Source organism: Tamandua tetradactyla, chromosome 5 (assembly GCF_023851605.1).
Source record: "Tamandua tetradactyla isolate mTamTet1 chromosome 5, mTamTet1.pri, whole genome shotgun sequence".
In the NCBI taxonomy this organism is placed as follows: domain Eukaryota; kingdom Metazoa; phylum Chordata; class Mammalia; order Pilosa; family Myrmecophagidae; genus Tamandua; species Tamandua tetradactyla.
The window spans coordinates 64,539,655-64,555,506 of NC_135331.1; the positions used below are offsets into that span (position 1 = coordinate 64,539,655).

Genomic DNA, 15,852 nt, shown 5'->3' on the forward strand with positions numbered 1-15,852 from the left:
TTAGAGGTTCTGATGGAATACAAGTAATATTTTTTTCTGCCTAATAATCCATCTATCTGAAACACAATCTTTTGAACACAGAATGTAAGAAGCCAGTTTGGAAGACTGATTTATAACAATTCACAATTGTGTTGACCATTTCTTTTCAAGGAGCCATTTAGGAATATACGGAATTTGCTATCTAAGAAAGGATTTTTTTTCTAACATATTAGTAGCAATGTTTTATGTAAGCTCACTGCTTCTGATTCTAATGGACTTATAAATATACAGAAAGAACATAAACCAATGCATGTCTAATTTCATTCACTCTTTAATACATGTCTAATAGTAATACAGAGTAACATAGATGCAGTCTAAAACAGTAAGAAAAAGATATTAGAAAGTATTTTTATATATTCTGCTGATTATCAACCATTTTTCAGTAATTGGCTTACATTCTGAAGCTGCGCTTTTTGTTCACAGTGAATCTAAATCTCTTCCTTTCATCTTTTGTGTCTCAGGATTTGTCACCCTTCCCATAAACAAAATGGATTCTAGAAAAAGAAAAAAAAACATACTTTTGGAATTCCTAGAGACAGAAACTGACAGTAATTAGTTTTTCTTAATATTTTTATAAATCACTTAATCTTTTTTCTCTTTAAAATAGGCAAATATCTAACAGCAATGTCCTCTCCTTTGCCTAAAATATATACTTATCATTAATATTCATTTTCTGGTAATTTAAGAAGTAAATTAATACCCACAACAGCTTTTCATTCATGGAGAATATAATAGTCCTGTTTTTCATATGGGAAAGCAAAAATAAAGTGACAGGGAGGTGTTCTAATTATAGATACCCAGCCAGGCAAACATAGCATAATAATACAGTGATGCGCATGGTAAAGTTTTAAATTTAAGGCACAAGCAGTCATCTTATTATGCACATAAGGAAGCCCTCAGGGTTAAAAGTGCTGCTTCCCAGACCCCTTCCTACAGTTCTGAATCAAAGTTTACTGCGAAAGGCAATATTTTCTTTTAGTTAGTGCTTCCAAATCCTCACTGGATTTGAAAGAGTATACTGCATAAATGCAAACACCTGTTCCAGTCATTCTGTGTTTGCAAATGAAAAGGAACCAAGAACCAGAGGACAAACAGAAATAAAGGAAGTGTCAAAATTCATTCACCTTTCTTTTTAACTAGGGTAAATGAAGTGGCTTGAATGGATTAATGTCAGGTGTTGCTTCAACTTCAAGTCATTACAATCAGATGAAATAAAGGTTAACTTCAAAAAAGGGGATAAAATAGATTTTACATAAATTCTAAACTAATGAAAATTACATTTAAATGTATTTGAAATAACTGGGAGAGCCCTTTTTCGAGGAGTCTTTACTCTTCAGATCAGAGGCACACTCTTGAAAGAGCCAACAATACTGAGACATAATCTCCCAGTAGATTAATTTTTTTCTTTTTATGAGTAATTATAATTAATAGAACCTTATTTCAAAGTCTCATAATTATGTGGAATAGAAAAAGAAACACATAGAGGAAAATATTATCCAAACAGTAATAACACTAAATGTCAATGGACTGAATTCCCCAATCAAAAGACATAGATTGGCAGAATGGATTAAAAAACAGGATCCTACGATATGCTGTCTACAGGAAACACATCTTAGACCCAAAGATAAACATAGGTTGAAAGTGAAAGGTTGGGAAAAGATATTTCATGCAAATAACAACCAGAAAAGAGCAGGAGTGGCTATACTAATATCCAACAAATTAGACTTCAAATGTAAAACAGTTAAAAGAGACAAAGAAGGACACTATATACTAATAAAAGGAACAATTAAACAAGAAGACATAACAATCATAAATATTTACGCACCGAATCAGAATGCCCCAAAATACGTGAGGAATATACTGCAAACACTGAAAAGGGAAATAGACTCATATACCATAATAGTTGGAGACTTCAACTCACCACTCTCATCAAGGGACAGAACATCTAGACAGAGGATCAACAAAGAAATAGAGAATCTGAATATTACTATAAATGAACTAGACTTAATAGACATTTATAGGACATTACATCCCACAACAGCAGGATACACCTTTTTCTCAAGTGCTCATGGATCATTCTCAAAGATAGACCATATGCTGGGTCACAAAGCAAGTCTCAACAAATTTAAAAAGATTGAAATCTTACACAACACTTTCTCGGACCATAAAGGAATGATGTTGGAAATCAATAATAGGCAGAGTGCCAGAAAATTCACAAATACGTGGAGGCTCAACAACACACTCCTAAACAACGACTGGGTCAAAGAAGAAATTGCAAGAGAAATTAGCAAATACCTCGAGGCGAATGAAAATGAAAACACAACATATCAAAACTTATGGGACGCAGCAAAGGCAGTGCTAAGAGGGAAATTTATTGCTCTAAATGCCTATATCAGAAAAGAAGAAAAGGCAAAAATTCAGGAATTAACTATCCATTTGGAAGAACTGGAGAAAGAACAGCAAGCTAACCCCAAAGCAAGCAAAAGGAAAGAAATAACAAAGATTAGAGCACAAATAAATGAAATTGAAAACATGAAAACAATAGAGAAAATCAATAAGGCCAGAAGTTGGTTCTATGAGAAAATCAATAAGATTGATGGGCCCTTAGCAAGATTGACAAAAAGAAGAAGAGAGAGAATGCAAATAAATAAGATCAGAAATGGAAGAGGAGACATAACTACTGACCTCACAGAAATAAAGGAGGTAATAACAGGATACTATGAACAACTTTACGCTAATAAATACAACAATTTAGAGGAAATGGACGGGTTCCTGGAAAGACATGAACAACCAACTTTGACTCAAGAAGACATAGATGACCTCAACAAACCAATCACAAGTAAAGAAATTGAATTAGTCATTCAAAAGCTTCCTAAAAAGAAAAGTCCAGGACCAGATGGCTTCACATGTGAATTCTACCAAACGTTCCAGAAAGAATTAGTACCAATTCTCTTCAAACTCTTCCAAAAAATCGAAGTGGAGGGAAAACTACCTAATTCATTCTATGAAGCCAACATCACCCTCATACCAAAACCAGGCAAAGATATTACAAAAAAAGAAAACTACAGACCAATCTCTCTAATGAATACAGATGCAAAAATCCTCAATAAAATTCTAGCAAATCGTATCCAACAACACATTAAAAGAATTATACATCATGACCAAGTAGGATTCATCCCAGGTATGCAAGGATGGTTCAACATAAGAAAATCAATTAATGTAATACACCATATCAACAAATCAAAGCAGAAAAATCACATGATCATCTCAATTGATGCAGAGAAGGCATTCGACAAGATTCAACATCCTTTCCTGTTGAAAACACTTCAAAAGATAGGAATACAAGGGAACTTCCTTAAAATGATAGAGGGAATATATGAAAAACCCACAGCTAATATCATCCTCAATGGGGAAAAATTGAAAACTTTCCCCCTAAGATCAGGAACAAGACAAGGATGTCCACTATCACCACTATTATTCAACATTGTGTTGGAGGTTCTAGCCAGAGCAATTAGACAAGAAAAAGAAATACAAGGCATCAAAATTGGAAAGGAAGAAGTAAAACTCTCACTGTTTGCAGACGATATGATACTATACGTCGAAAACCCGGAAAAATCCACAACAAAACTACTAGAGCTAATAAATGAGTACAGCAAAGTAGCAGGTTACAAGATCAACATTCAAAACTCTGTAGCATTTCTATACACTAGTAATGAACAAGCTGAGGGGGAAATCAAGAAACAAATCCCATTTACAATTGCAACTAAAAGAATAAAATACCTAGGAATAAATTTAACTAAAGAGACAAAAAACCTATATAAAGAAAACTACAAAAAACTGCTAAAAGAAATCACAGAAGACCTAAATAGATGGAAGGGCATACCGTGTTCATGGATTGGAAGACTAAATATAGTTAAGATGTCAATCCTACCTAAATTGATTTACAGATTCAATGCAATACCAATCAAAATCCCAACAACTTATTTTTCAGAAATAGAAAAACCAATAAGCAAATTTATCTGGAAGGGCAGGGTGCCCCGAATTGCTAAAAACATCTTGAGGAAAAAAAACGAAGCTGGAGGTCTCGCGCTGCCTGACTTTAAGGCATATTATGAAGCCACAGTGGTCAAAACAGCATGGTATTGGCATAAAGATAGATATATCGACCAATGGAATCGAATAGAGTGCTCAGATATAGACCCTCTCATCTATGGACATTTGATCTTTGATAAGGCAGTCAAGCCAACTCACCTGGGACAGAGCAGTCTCTTCAATAAATGGTGCCTAGAGAACTGGATATCCATATGCAAAAGAATGAAAGAAGACCCATCTCTCACACCCTATACAAAAGTTAACTCAAAATGGATCAAAGATCTAAACATTAGGTCTAAGACCATAAAACAGTTAGAGGAAAATGTTGGGAGATATCTTATGAAACTTACAATTGGAGATGGTTTTATGGACCTTAAACCTAAAGCAAGAGCACTGAAGAAAGAAATAAATAAATGGGAGCTCCTCAAAATTAAACACTTTTGTGCATCAAAGAACTTCATCAAGAAAGTAGAAAGCCTACACAATGGGAGACAATATTTGGAAATGACATATCAGATAAAGGTCTAGTATCCAGAATTTATAAAGAGATTGTTCAACTCAACAACAACAAAAAGACAGCCAACCCAATTACAAAATGGGAAAAAGACTTGAACAGACACCTCTCAGAAGAGGAAATACGGATGGCCAAGAGGCACATGAAGAGATGCTCAATGTCCCTGGCCATTAGAGAAATGCAAATCAAAACCACAATGAGATATCATCTCACACCCACCAGAATGGCCATTATCAACAAAACAGAAAATGACAAGTGCTGGAGAGGATGCAGAGAAAGAGGCACACTTATCCACTGTTGGTGGGAATGTCAAAGGGTGCAACCACTGTGGAAGGCAGTTTGGCGGTTCCTCAAAAAGCTGAATATAGAATTGCCATACGACCCAGCAATACCATTGCTAGGTATCTACTCAAAGGACTTAAGGGCAAAGACACAAACGGACATTTGCACACCAATGTTTATAGCAGCATTATTTACAATTGCAAAGAGATGGAAACAGCCAAAATCTCCATCAACAGAAGAGTGGCTAAACAAACTGTGGTATATACATACGATGGAATATTATGCAGCTTTAAGACAAGATAAACTTATGAACCATGTAATAACATGGATGGACCTAGAGAATATTATGCTGAGTGAATCCAGCCAAAAACTAAAGGACAAATACTGTATGGTCCCACTGATGTGAACGGACATTCGAGAATAAACTTGAAATATGTCATTGGTAACAGAGTTCAGCGGGAGTTAGAAACAGGGTAAGACAATGGGTAGTTGAAGCTGAAGGGATACAGACTGTGCAACAGGACTAGATACAAAAACTCAAAAATGGACAGCACAATAATACCTAATTGTAAAGTAATCATGTTAAAACACTGAATGAAGCTGCATCTGAGCTGTGGGTTTTTGTTTTGTTTTGTTTTGTTTTGTTTTGAATTTACTATTGTTACTTTTATTTTTTTCTCTATATTAACATTCTATATCTTTTTCGGTTATGTTGCTAGTTCTTCTAAACCAATGCAAATGTACTGAGAAATGATGATCGTGCATCTATGTGATGATGTTAAGAATTAATGATTGCATGTGTAGAATGGTATGATCTCTAAATGTTGGGTTAATTTCTTTTTTTCCGTTAATTAAAAAAAAAAAAAAGAGAAGGGATAATTGGAGCTGAAGGGATACAGACTGTACAACGGGACTGGATATAAAAACTCAGAAATGGACAGCACAATACTACCCAATTGTAATGCAATTATGTTAAAACACTGAATGAAGCTGCATGTGAGGTATAGGTTTTTTGTCTTTGTTTTTTTTGTTTTTTTTTCTTTCTATTGTTGTTTTAATTCTTATTCTGTTGTCTTTTTATTTCTTTTTCTAAATCGATGCAAATGTACTAAGAAATGATGAATATGCAACTATGTGATGTTATTAAGAATTGCTGATTGTACATGTAGATTGGAATGATTTCTAATTGTTTTGTTAATTCTTTTTTTAATTAATAAAAAAATAATAATATCTAAAAAAAAAAAAAAAAAAAGAAAAAGAAACACAACCCCCTATTTTTCAGCTAGACAGGGATGTCTAAATGACTCACTTTCCCAGACAAATATTACATTCAGTCACAACAGAAATCAGCACTGACTCTCTTATCTTCATAATGCTATGGTATTAAAATAATTCTTGGAAATGTTATGCAAATGTTTAAAGTAACATTTGTAGAAAACTAACCTGGTACATGAGGACAACAGTTTAGAATTGTAAATGTCCAAAACTGCTGGACATTAAATGAAAGCCATTTGTCCCAGCCTTTTCAATCTGTTTCCTGGACCAAGGAAAACTGCACTGAATTGAGTCTTGATGCTGTCACCAACCTCTCTACTAAATAAGGAGGGATAATCAAACTCCCCTTCACATAGCAGCAATGGAATTAGGAGCAGACTGAAACAAATCATTATTGTTTCCATTTTTCTCTTCATGCCCTTGTCTTAAAGAGGGTGTCCCACATATTTAATCAATATATTTATAGAAAGCCTCAGCTCAGATAGAAACAAGTTTTAAACTACAATAGCATACCCAAAGCTAATGGCCTAGGAAAAGACCACTTAATGAATACTTTCCAATTCCTTCTTCTCTCCTCAGCCCGACACCTGGAAGAATTCTAAATGCATTTTTTTTTCACTATCTGTGGAATATTGTTTCAACCCCATGAGTCACTGCTTTCTCAGAAATGGTACATTTCATGTAGCATCTTTCACAATTTTCTTCTGAAAGCCTATAAAGCTGGCCTACAACCTCAGCATAGAGAAAGGAAAAAAGTCTTCTGTGTCCTGGAAGTTTGGTTTAATAGTAGCTCAGGTGACTATACTGTGATATAAAACTTGCCTGAGAGGAAAATCGAAATAATGTATAGATTTTTGTACAAGATAACTGTTTTGGACAAATTAAAAGTTTAAATCTAGATAAAAATTGATTATACTAAACCTAAAATTATTCATCCTCATACTTCGAAAATGTCAGATATATGTTATGTAAAACATTCAGCCATTTAATAGTCCACTGTGACTATGTTAAATCACCATGTCAGTTAATATCAATGATTTTAGATCATTTGTGAGAGAAAAAAAAAATCATTGAATGTGTATTGTCTTAAGATAATAGCCCATTCCACTTTTTATATGGCAACAATTTACGGCCTCTGACAAAGAGCAGCCATTCATTTTAAATAATACTTTACACGAGTAACCCTAGTTTAGAAAGTCTCATTACAATAAAGATCATAAAACAGTGGAAATTGTCATTAAGATCTGATAGCTAGGCATCATCACAAATAAACAAATAAGTGGATTATTTTGGGTTTGGAATTTCCACTGCTTTTCACTGATAGCTATTATATGGGCTTGGAATATAAGAAGTCATCAACTTAGAAAACAGAAAGTCAAACATAGTTATTTTAAGTGCCATTATTCCCTTGTGAATTGATGCCCATGTGGCTTCATTGCTTTCTGTTCTCCATACACAATAATTACAGACTAATTGTAAGACATTAGGGTTATCCAAAGGTTAAAGATGGGTAAGTCAAATGACATATTCAACACTGACATACCCATTACTGGAATTGAGGATTTGTTAATGGAATCTCAGCAATTCTAAATTGTACCATTGTTTCCAAGATATAACCTTCAAAAGGGTCACTCAACATAGCTTTTGTGGAGCCTAGAGAGACTGTTAGACCTTGCAGGGGGCCGATAATATCAGCATCGCTACTTAATCTAACAAATTCAGATTCTGAGATTAATAATATCTCTTTTCTATGTAAATCATTTTATACAGAGAAACTTTCTGGTTTTCTTTCCTTCATCTGTTGATTCATTCAAAATGACCACTTATGTGCCTGGCACAGCGTTATGGATTATATATAATAATAATAATAAATAAAAATATATTCATTTATTTATTTAACTTCATAAGATGAGTACTAAGGGTAAGTAACTTGAATCACAACTATGAGTTAAGAGATCTAGGACATGAGCCCAGGTCTGACATCCAACTCCAAACTCTCAATCTCAGCATACTGGTATTTTGTGTCAAATACTGGGCTGGATACAGAGATACAGGGATGAAAAAGATAGGCTTGCTGCTCTCCTGTGGTTTATAACCCTCATAAGAACATTACGATTGTCAAAGAATCCTAAAAATAAACAAGAAAACTTCCCTGCTCTATCCACCCTTCTGACCTCTCTTCCCAAAATAAAGTGCTGAAACATGTCCAGATGATCTGGATTTAGTATATTGACATTGTGCCATTTCTAGTCTAACCCCCTACTTCTTCTATATTCCCTTTTGTTATTAACTGTATCATCTTTCACCAATCACTGAGATTTGAAATCATGACCCTCCCATGCCCTAGAGACCAGGTACCCCAGTGACTTATATCTTCTTGAATCTACTTCTAGATTCTTTCATAACTCTACAACCCCCAATTTCCATTCCCATTGTGACATCATAGAAACAGAGTTGACTTCAGGGACAAAATGGGATCCAATTCCCACTCTGCCACTTTCTAGTTGTGTGACCCTCTTAAACCATGGAATCTCTTTCTGAGATTTTATGCATTTATTAGTAAAAGAGCTAACTAATGGGATGGTGTTAGCTTCAGAGATGGGCATATACATATAATATATGTTAAAAATGGCTTGCACATATAATAGATATGGAAGCAGCTAACATTACCACTACTTTATTTATGTTCCTGTCAGCTCTTAAAATATAATCCCAGGTACGAAGTAGGCACAGAACAAATATCTGTTGAAAGAATAAACAATTTCAGACATGTAGATTGCAGTTAGCAGCTAGGGTGAGGTCTGCGTTAATTTAAGCACTTCCCCCAAGGAATTCCCAATAAAGGTACCTGTTGGGTTATTCTTCATAATAAACAGAAATGGATGATTTGCTATAAATTGGTTTTGCACCAGACTCATGATCACAGGGACTTGCATACCTGTGAAATAGAGGCAAGAGTTATTTAGATGTTGACATTACAAGATCAGTAAAGAAAATATATTCACAATACTCTGTAGACAGGAAAGGTCATCTTGTTTGAGGAGTCAGATTGTGAGAAAATAATCATTTTCTAAATACAGAGAAACAGGGAATAAATTTTAAAACCAACGAGCAGAAGAATAAATGTTGAATCATTCATAGAACAATTTTAACTTCACGTTTATGCTCAATGAAGAAGAAAGCTAGATACTATATTCAATTTAGTGGAAGCAGTTGAAAATGTTCATCCTTTAAGCAGTAATTTTATATTCACTTTTTATTTACAGTATGTGATTTATTCTTACAATATTTTCAACTCTTAATTCCTATCCAGATATGTTTGTATTTTGTTTCTATTCTTCAGGCCTGTGATAATAACATCTGAGTTCAAGTTTATTTTTTACTTCCTTTTCCAAAATTATTCTGTGAGCTCAGAGCTTTTAGGATTTGTCCTGTGAATATGCCCAGAACTTTTATTCTCAGATTAGAGATAGAGATTTGTTGCCTTAACAATCATTTACTTGATTGTTAAGTAATTTTATATCATGCTGCTTCATTGTGTAATTTGTCAACACGTAGAGGGCGAAAATTTCAATGTTCATTTTTTTTTCTTTTCTTCCCAGATTAAATATTTCTATGCCAAATTCAGATGTTTTCTTGGCCAGGAGAACATTGATTTTATACAATTTTTTAGACCCAAAGAAAAATAATAAAAAATGCAACATGTGTGATCCAAATCGAAAAATGATTAAATAAAACCTAATAATACAATATACATGAGCTATCCAGAATATTAGGTCTATACCACCCAAATTACCAGTGTATATAGACTTATGTCTGAATTAAGATAAATCAGAGAAGCAAAATCAGTATATAGGATACTCAGTCAAACCTTCTATTCTCACATTTAGGCGTGCTTGGAATTTTTTGTGTTTTTAAACAATCCCTGAGCAGATCCCTGAATATCAAAATACACAGGCTGACAATTCTGAGGTGTAGGTTACATCAGCATCACTGCTGATTCAGCCTGTCTTCTCTTAATGGTTGTTCCATCTCCCTAGAGAACTCTAGACTGACAAGGAGAAGCAATGGGTTACAGTAGAAAGAGCTATGAACTTGAAGTCAAGCCAGGTGACATGATTCCCATCCCAACTCTGCCATAAATAGTAATATGAACTTTTTCAAGCCTCTTCACATTGCTGGGCCTGTTTCTTCACCAATAAAAATGTGAGAATCAGGCAATGATCTGTAACGGCTCTTCTAGTGCTATGATACAGCCGCTGGAAAAAATATCTATGCAGGGAGCAACCTCATCAAATGCAACCTTTAGATTTCTCTCAGGTTAGAAATAACCTATCAATTCCCATCAAAGTTCTCTGAGCCCAGCAATGCAAAGCCCTTAAGAGATAATGGAATGGCAACCAGATTTGAATGTGTTCCATCCAGATGTCAATGGCCACTGGCATTATATAACATCACAAACGAATTAAGAAATTGATAATATGGATATAAATTTATGGGCATTTAGCAAATAACACATTTTAAATAGTGCATTTCTTTTAAATATTGGTTAAAATCCAAATAGCTTGAGAAATTTAAATAGACATGTGAGGGATTGATTAAAGTTGCTTTTCCATTTCTAATTGATTTTAAGAATTTCCCAATTAAGATTTTGATTCTTAAATGCTTATACAAATACTAATCAAAATGTCATTTGTTCAAGGAAATGCAGCATAGAAAGAGGCTCTCAAATCACAGAGTATGTACAAATTACCTGGGGATTTTGGAAAATGCAGATTCTGATTGGGTAGGTCTTGGGGTTGGGCCTGAGATTCTGCATTTCTAAAGTTCCCAAGGGCATGCTGTGAGACTCCGTAGAGCACTAGTTCTCAAACTCAATTCTTGGAGAATCTTAAGAAAATCTTGGAGCCTGGATCTTACCCAACAAAGATACAGATTTAGTATTTTCAGGATACAGCCTAGGCAAAGCATTTTTTAAAGCTTCTCAGGTGACTCAAAAATGCAGTTAAGTTTGAGAACCACTGTCCTAGAGATAATAACAGCAATTCAAATTAGAAAAGTGCAGCAAACTTGGTATAATCGAAGAATGAAATTAATGCAATTGATTAAGGGTGAGCATTTCTAATTAATAATGATTTCATATTTGAGCCCTAAAGTTTTCTCTCCATCTGCTTAGGTCCTGTCTACTAATCAGTATGTAATCCAATTTGCAAATGAGCAAATATTGGTAGACAGGTCTCAATTCCTAGTATCTTTCCTTCCCTTTTGTATTATACCGCAGCTACAGAGATATACAAACAGCTTATGCAACCATTTTCCTTTTTCTTCCTGCAGTGCACTATACCGGAGGAGGGAAAATGGAGATTAGAGCATTTGAAAACAGCCAGCAGCCTAAGGTTGACTTTTTCCAATCTTTCCTCCTAGCTTGTTGAGAACTTGTCTTACCAGTTGATGTTGCAGCTTCACTTCCATCTTCATTTACCTCAAAGAAAACTTTTTGCAAGACCTGAGAAACATACACCTCAGATGAATCTGGAGAAAATATGAAAACATATTTAATGGTTAAACTCAGGAGTCATTACCTAATAGGTCACAGATTAATTGCATTCAAATGACCAAAGGAGATGGAGGAAAAAACAATAGCAAACCTCTTTCCAAGTCAGTCAGTTTGGCAGAGACAACAGTGCTTTAGGTTGTTAGTCCTTACATAGATGAAACAGTTTAGGTCTGATAAAAAGGTAAAGATAGAAGCCTATAAGCCTCAAATCAGGAACTCCGCTAGAGGACAGAAGGCTCTGTCACCCTGAGAAATGGCCTAGAGATGGAATGAAAGATGCCTTCCCAGCTGTGAATTAATCACACCCTGTGTCTGCAACCCCAAGGCCAGCTTGCCTTGTAAATTCCGTATCCAGTTTTCTTCTGAGTTTCAACAAAAATTCACTTTCTTCTAGACTGGTAAGGTTATGGAAGTCTAAAGAGCTTTTGTGTCATCTGTTACAAAATCACTTCAAAGCTATGCTTTAGAGCCTGTTACATTTTTCAGTGTAAAACAGTGTTTTACAAAATGTTCTGATGTGATCCAAGCTGGGAGGGCCGTCCCTCTTCTCTCCTTGGTGGAACTGACATATGTGTAAAGTGCTTCTGATATAGTGACCTACAAGGATGATCTCCTTGAGACAGGGGAAGAGAAATCATGAGTTCAGAACCTGCCAGCCCTCCTGCTGTGCAAGACCAGAAAGATCAGACAGTGTTTCTCCGAAAGACAATGGAAGCACAGTCGTGGGTTCAGGGCGTGGCAGGAGAATGGAGGAGAAGATGGATCTTGAAACTTGGAGCAAAAGTAGCTTCAGCACTTGAGAAAGAAAGCTGATGTGACATAGGCAAGTCCCACCAAAGCCACTGATTTAGAACTATCTGTGAAGAAAGACCTTAGAAAAGGGAAACCAGCTCTGACAGCTTACTGAAAAGTAAATCCCATTCTGGCAAGATATAGAGAAATGAATTAGTACAATCCCTTCTCCTCCAAGTCATCAAAGGGATATTTGCACAAAATGATGTCTTATCATCCCACCAAAAATAAACCGCAAATTGATTATGATGACATGCTCTGTGCCCCGGAGTACTTCCTATCCTCATTTCCTACCCTTCTCCCCCTCACTACAAGTTGTAATGCCCAGCATCAGGACCTCTGTGTACACTCACTCTCCCCTCTGCTTAGAATCCCTTTGCTCATAATTTTATCTGATTACTTGCCTTGTCATTAAGGTCATAGCTAAATATCACTTCCTAATAGCAGTATTCCCTCACCCTGTCTAACTCTGCCCTTATCTAATCTAATCACCATTTATTCCATTACTCTACTTTATTTAACGCACAGCATCTAGCACCATTTAATTAATTAATTACTTGTTAATTATCTATATTTCCCCAACAGAATGCAAGTTTCAGGAAAAGAAGGACTTTGATAATTTTGTTCACTGTTATAGTCCTAGTAAACTACCTGGCACACAGATGGTACAATAAATATTATTTAATTTCAAATAAATCAATAGATATGAACATGTCCAGGGAGAGAACTATGTAAGATGGAGAAAAATTGGCATCCATGTAGTAGAGTGAAGCTTCAATGAAATGTGAAGGATTGGTTCTTGAGGGTCAGGCAAACAAGCACCTTCTTTTCCCAGGACTGCCTGGAATAAGACAGGACTCCCAAATAAAGGACAATGCAGGCCCCAGGAGGTGACCTAGGGGCCAATACGAAGAGTAAAAACTAAAACACAAATTGGGAAAGATGGAGCATTTCACCAAGCTTAGCAATGGCACCCGTTCAGTGACTCTCAGGCTATTAGACTGACAGCTTGGTCTTGTACACTACATCTCCCTGCAGGCAGGGCCCAGTTTTGGGAGGAGAACAGGACCTAAGAGACAAAAGGTTAGATTATGGAATCTGGACTCTATTAACTCACCTGTTTCTACCTCTTTGCAATCATTCTGTCCCTTAGTTGTCTATGAATATTCCAAGTAAGTTTTTACTAAATTAAGAGGATAAGAAAGCTCCATAACTTTCCTAGAACATATGCAAATAATTATTAATGAGCCCATGTGCTCCATTTGCTTTTTTGTATGTAATATTTACTGAACATATACTATGTGCCAGATACTGAACTAGATGATATATATATATGTGTGTGTGTGTTTGTGTGTGTGTGTTTGTGCTCTTTCATTTATTCCCCTCAAAGCCACTAGAATAGTTTGTCTCAGGTACAGATTACAGATTAGAAAGTTGAAGCTCAGTAAAGCTAAGTATTTTACGAAAAGTGAAACAAGAAGCTCTAACAGAGTTAGAATTCAAATGCTCATCTCAAAGGCTCCAAACTACCTCTCCACAAACATTTCATTCAAAGCTTGTGAACCACCTAAGTACACGGTAATGTCTCTTTCATGTAGATATCCTGTGGCAATGGTGTTGGATGGGTTCACAGTAAATTTTAATGAATTTTTTCATTAAATTTGTTACACAAATGATAAATAGGAGTAGGAGGGGAATTCACTAAAATTGCAATGACTAGATACAGCATCAGCATCAACTGTTCCATTTTGGGCACTAAGATAAATCAAAGTAGTTAAAGCAACAAAAATAGGGACCAGGAAGGAAAGAACAGAATATGCCATAAATGTAATTTTTCTGCCTAGAGTTAGACTCTTGTAAAAATTCTTTTACGAAGCATTTTGGAGGCACTTTCTTGACAAATCTGCCCATACAAGGAGAGCTTAAAGAAGTCACAAATAGCTGGGAATTTGCAAAGCAACTGGATGTCTGAAATGTCTAAAAAGTATTTAGCAAACTTCCTAAGGCCATAGAAAAACACAAGAGGATGAGGTATTTGAAAATGGTTGGGTTTAATGCAGGTTTGTGAGCTGGCTGAGTTTCAGGGCACACTTAGATAGCATCTGGGTGTGGGACTTAATGTTGACTGCTTCATTCTTGAAGCTGATGAAATCATCAAAGCCAGAACTATCAGTGTATAGAGAAGTAGCAAAACCATATGTGAAGGTGAAAATAAGTATTTACGACAATGGGTATCCTACCTACCTCTAACACCAGGAAAACTCATTAGTGTATTCATTTACGCACATAACTGATGATTGAATAATTTAATGAATATACCTTCAGAGTCCTTGAAGTTTATATTGGAATAAACAAGACATTCAACAATATTGCCACATTATGATACAGACAGATAAGCTTGTATTGCTAGGCCCCTTTATATAAAACAGAAGACCATTTAAAAGAGGCTATGTAACTTGGGACAAATTGGCAATATTCATTCAATTTTTCTCTTTAGTTAGTGGTTGTTGAACTACTGCATACTGGCAAGGTGAGAAGAATTAAAATATTGCGTTTAGCTTTATTGTGCCAGAATCCTTGACCATGTATGATTTCCCAGGTGCAAGTTAGTTTATGAGCTATGTCTGTCTTCTAAATTTGTTGTCAGTCCAAAGGGTTGTGTTGCTAAATCTGCGAGCTACAGCATTACAATTTCTAGATCATGTTCATCATCCAGCAGCTTGTGGATGCCTATTTCAAGGGGTTTAATATCACTGAATTAATATTTGCAAATAAGTTTATGAGAGTTTTATTATTTCTGTTTAGACAAGAGCCTCAAAGTTGTTTTTTCCTGTTGTTTAAAAAAGGAAATCCAAACAGGGCTAAAATAAAAACCCATATAGTACTTTTTCCTACATAGATTCATTATAAGCTTGGTTAGAAGGCTTGTCTAACATTCCAAAATGTGTTTTGACTTTCATTAAATAAAACCACTTAATGCAAATAGAGTGAGTGCTTGTGTCTAGACAGCTCAACTTGACAATGGTGTTTATCACTGTGTATGTGTTTATGTGCTTCCTGTGGCTGAAATACTCTTTTATTTAAGATCAGACAGTTAATATTGTCACTAAGAAAAATATTAACATGATAATATAAGAATGATTCATCATACTACCTGTTATTCCAGAAAGGTCACAGCCACCACTAAATATCTCTGTTACATTCAAAGAATGCAGAGCTTCTTTGAAATCTAATTTTTGTTCCATTGTAAATCTGTTAAAGAAAAAAGAAGACATCTTAAAATATTGTAGATGTCTTGAAA

At 35.2% G+C, this 15,852-nt stretch overlaps 1 protein-coding gene across 1 annotated transcript in view; it reads right to left on the bottom strand.

Annotated features, from left to right (window-relative positions):
- Positions 1-292: 292 nt before the first annotated feature.
- Positions 293-15,852, bottom strand: part of SERPINI2 (serpin family I member 2) — a 40,481-nt gene continuing 24,921 nt past the window's right edge. The window contains exons 6-9 of the mRNA XM_077159152.1: positions 15,706-15,803; positions 11,648-11,734; positions 9,051-9,140; positions 293-533 (exon numbers count right to left, since the gene is read on the bottom strand). Coding sequence (XP_077015267.1) covers positions 457-533; positions 9,051-9,140; positions 11,648-11,734; positions 15,706-15,803 — 352 coding nt within the window. The 3' untranslated portion in view covers positions 293-456. The remainder of the gene's footprint in view (positions 534-9,050; positions 9,141-11,647; positions 11,735-15,705; positions 15,804-15,852) is intronic.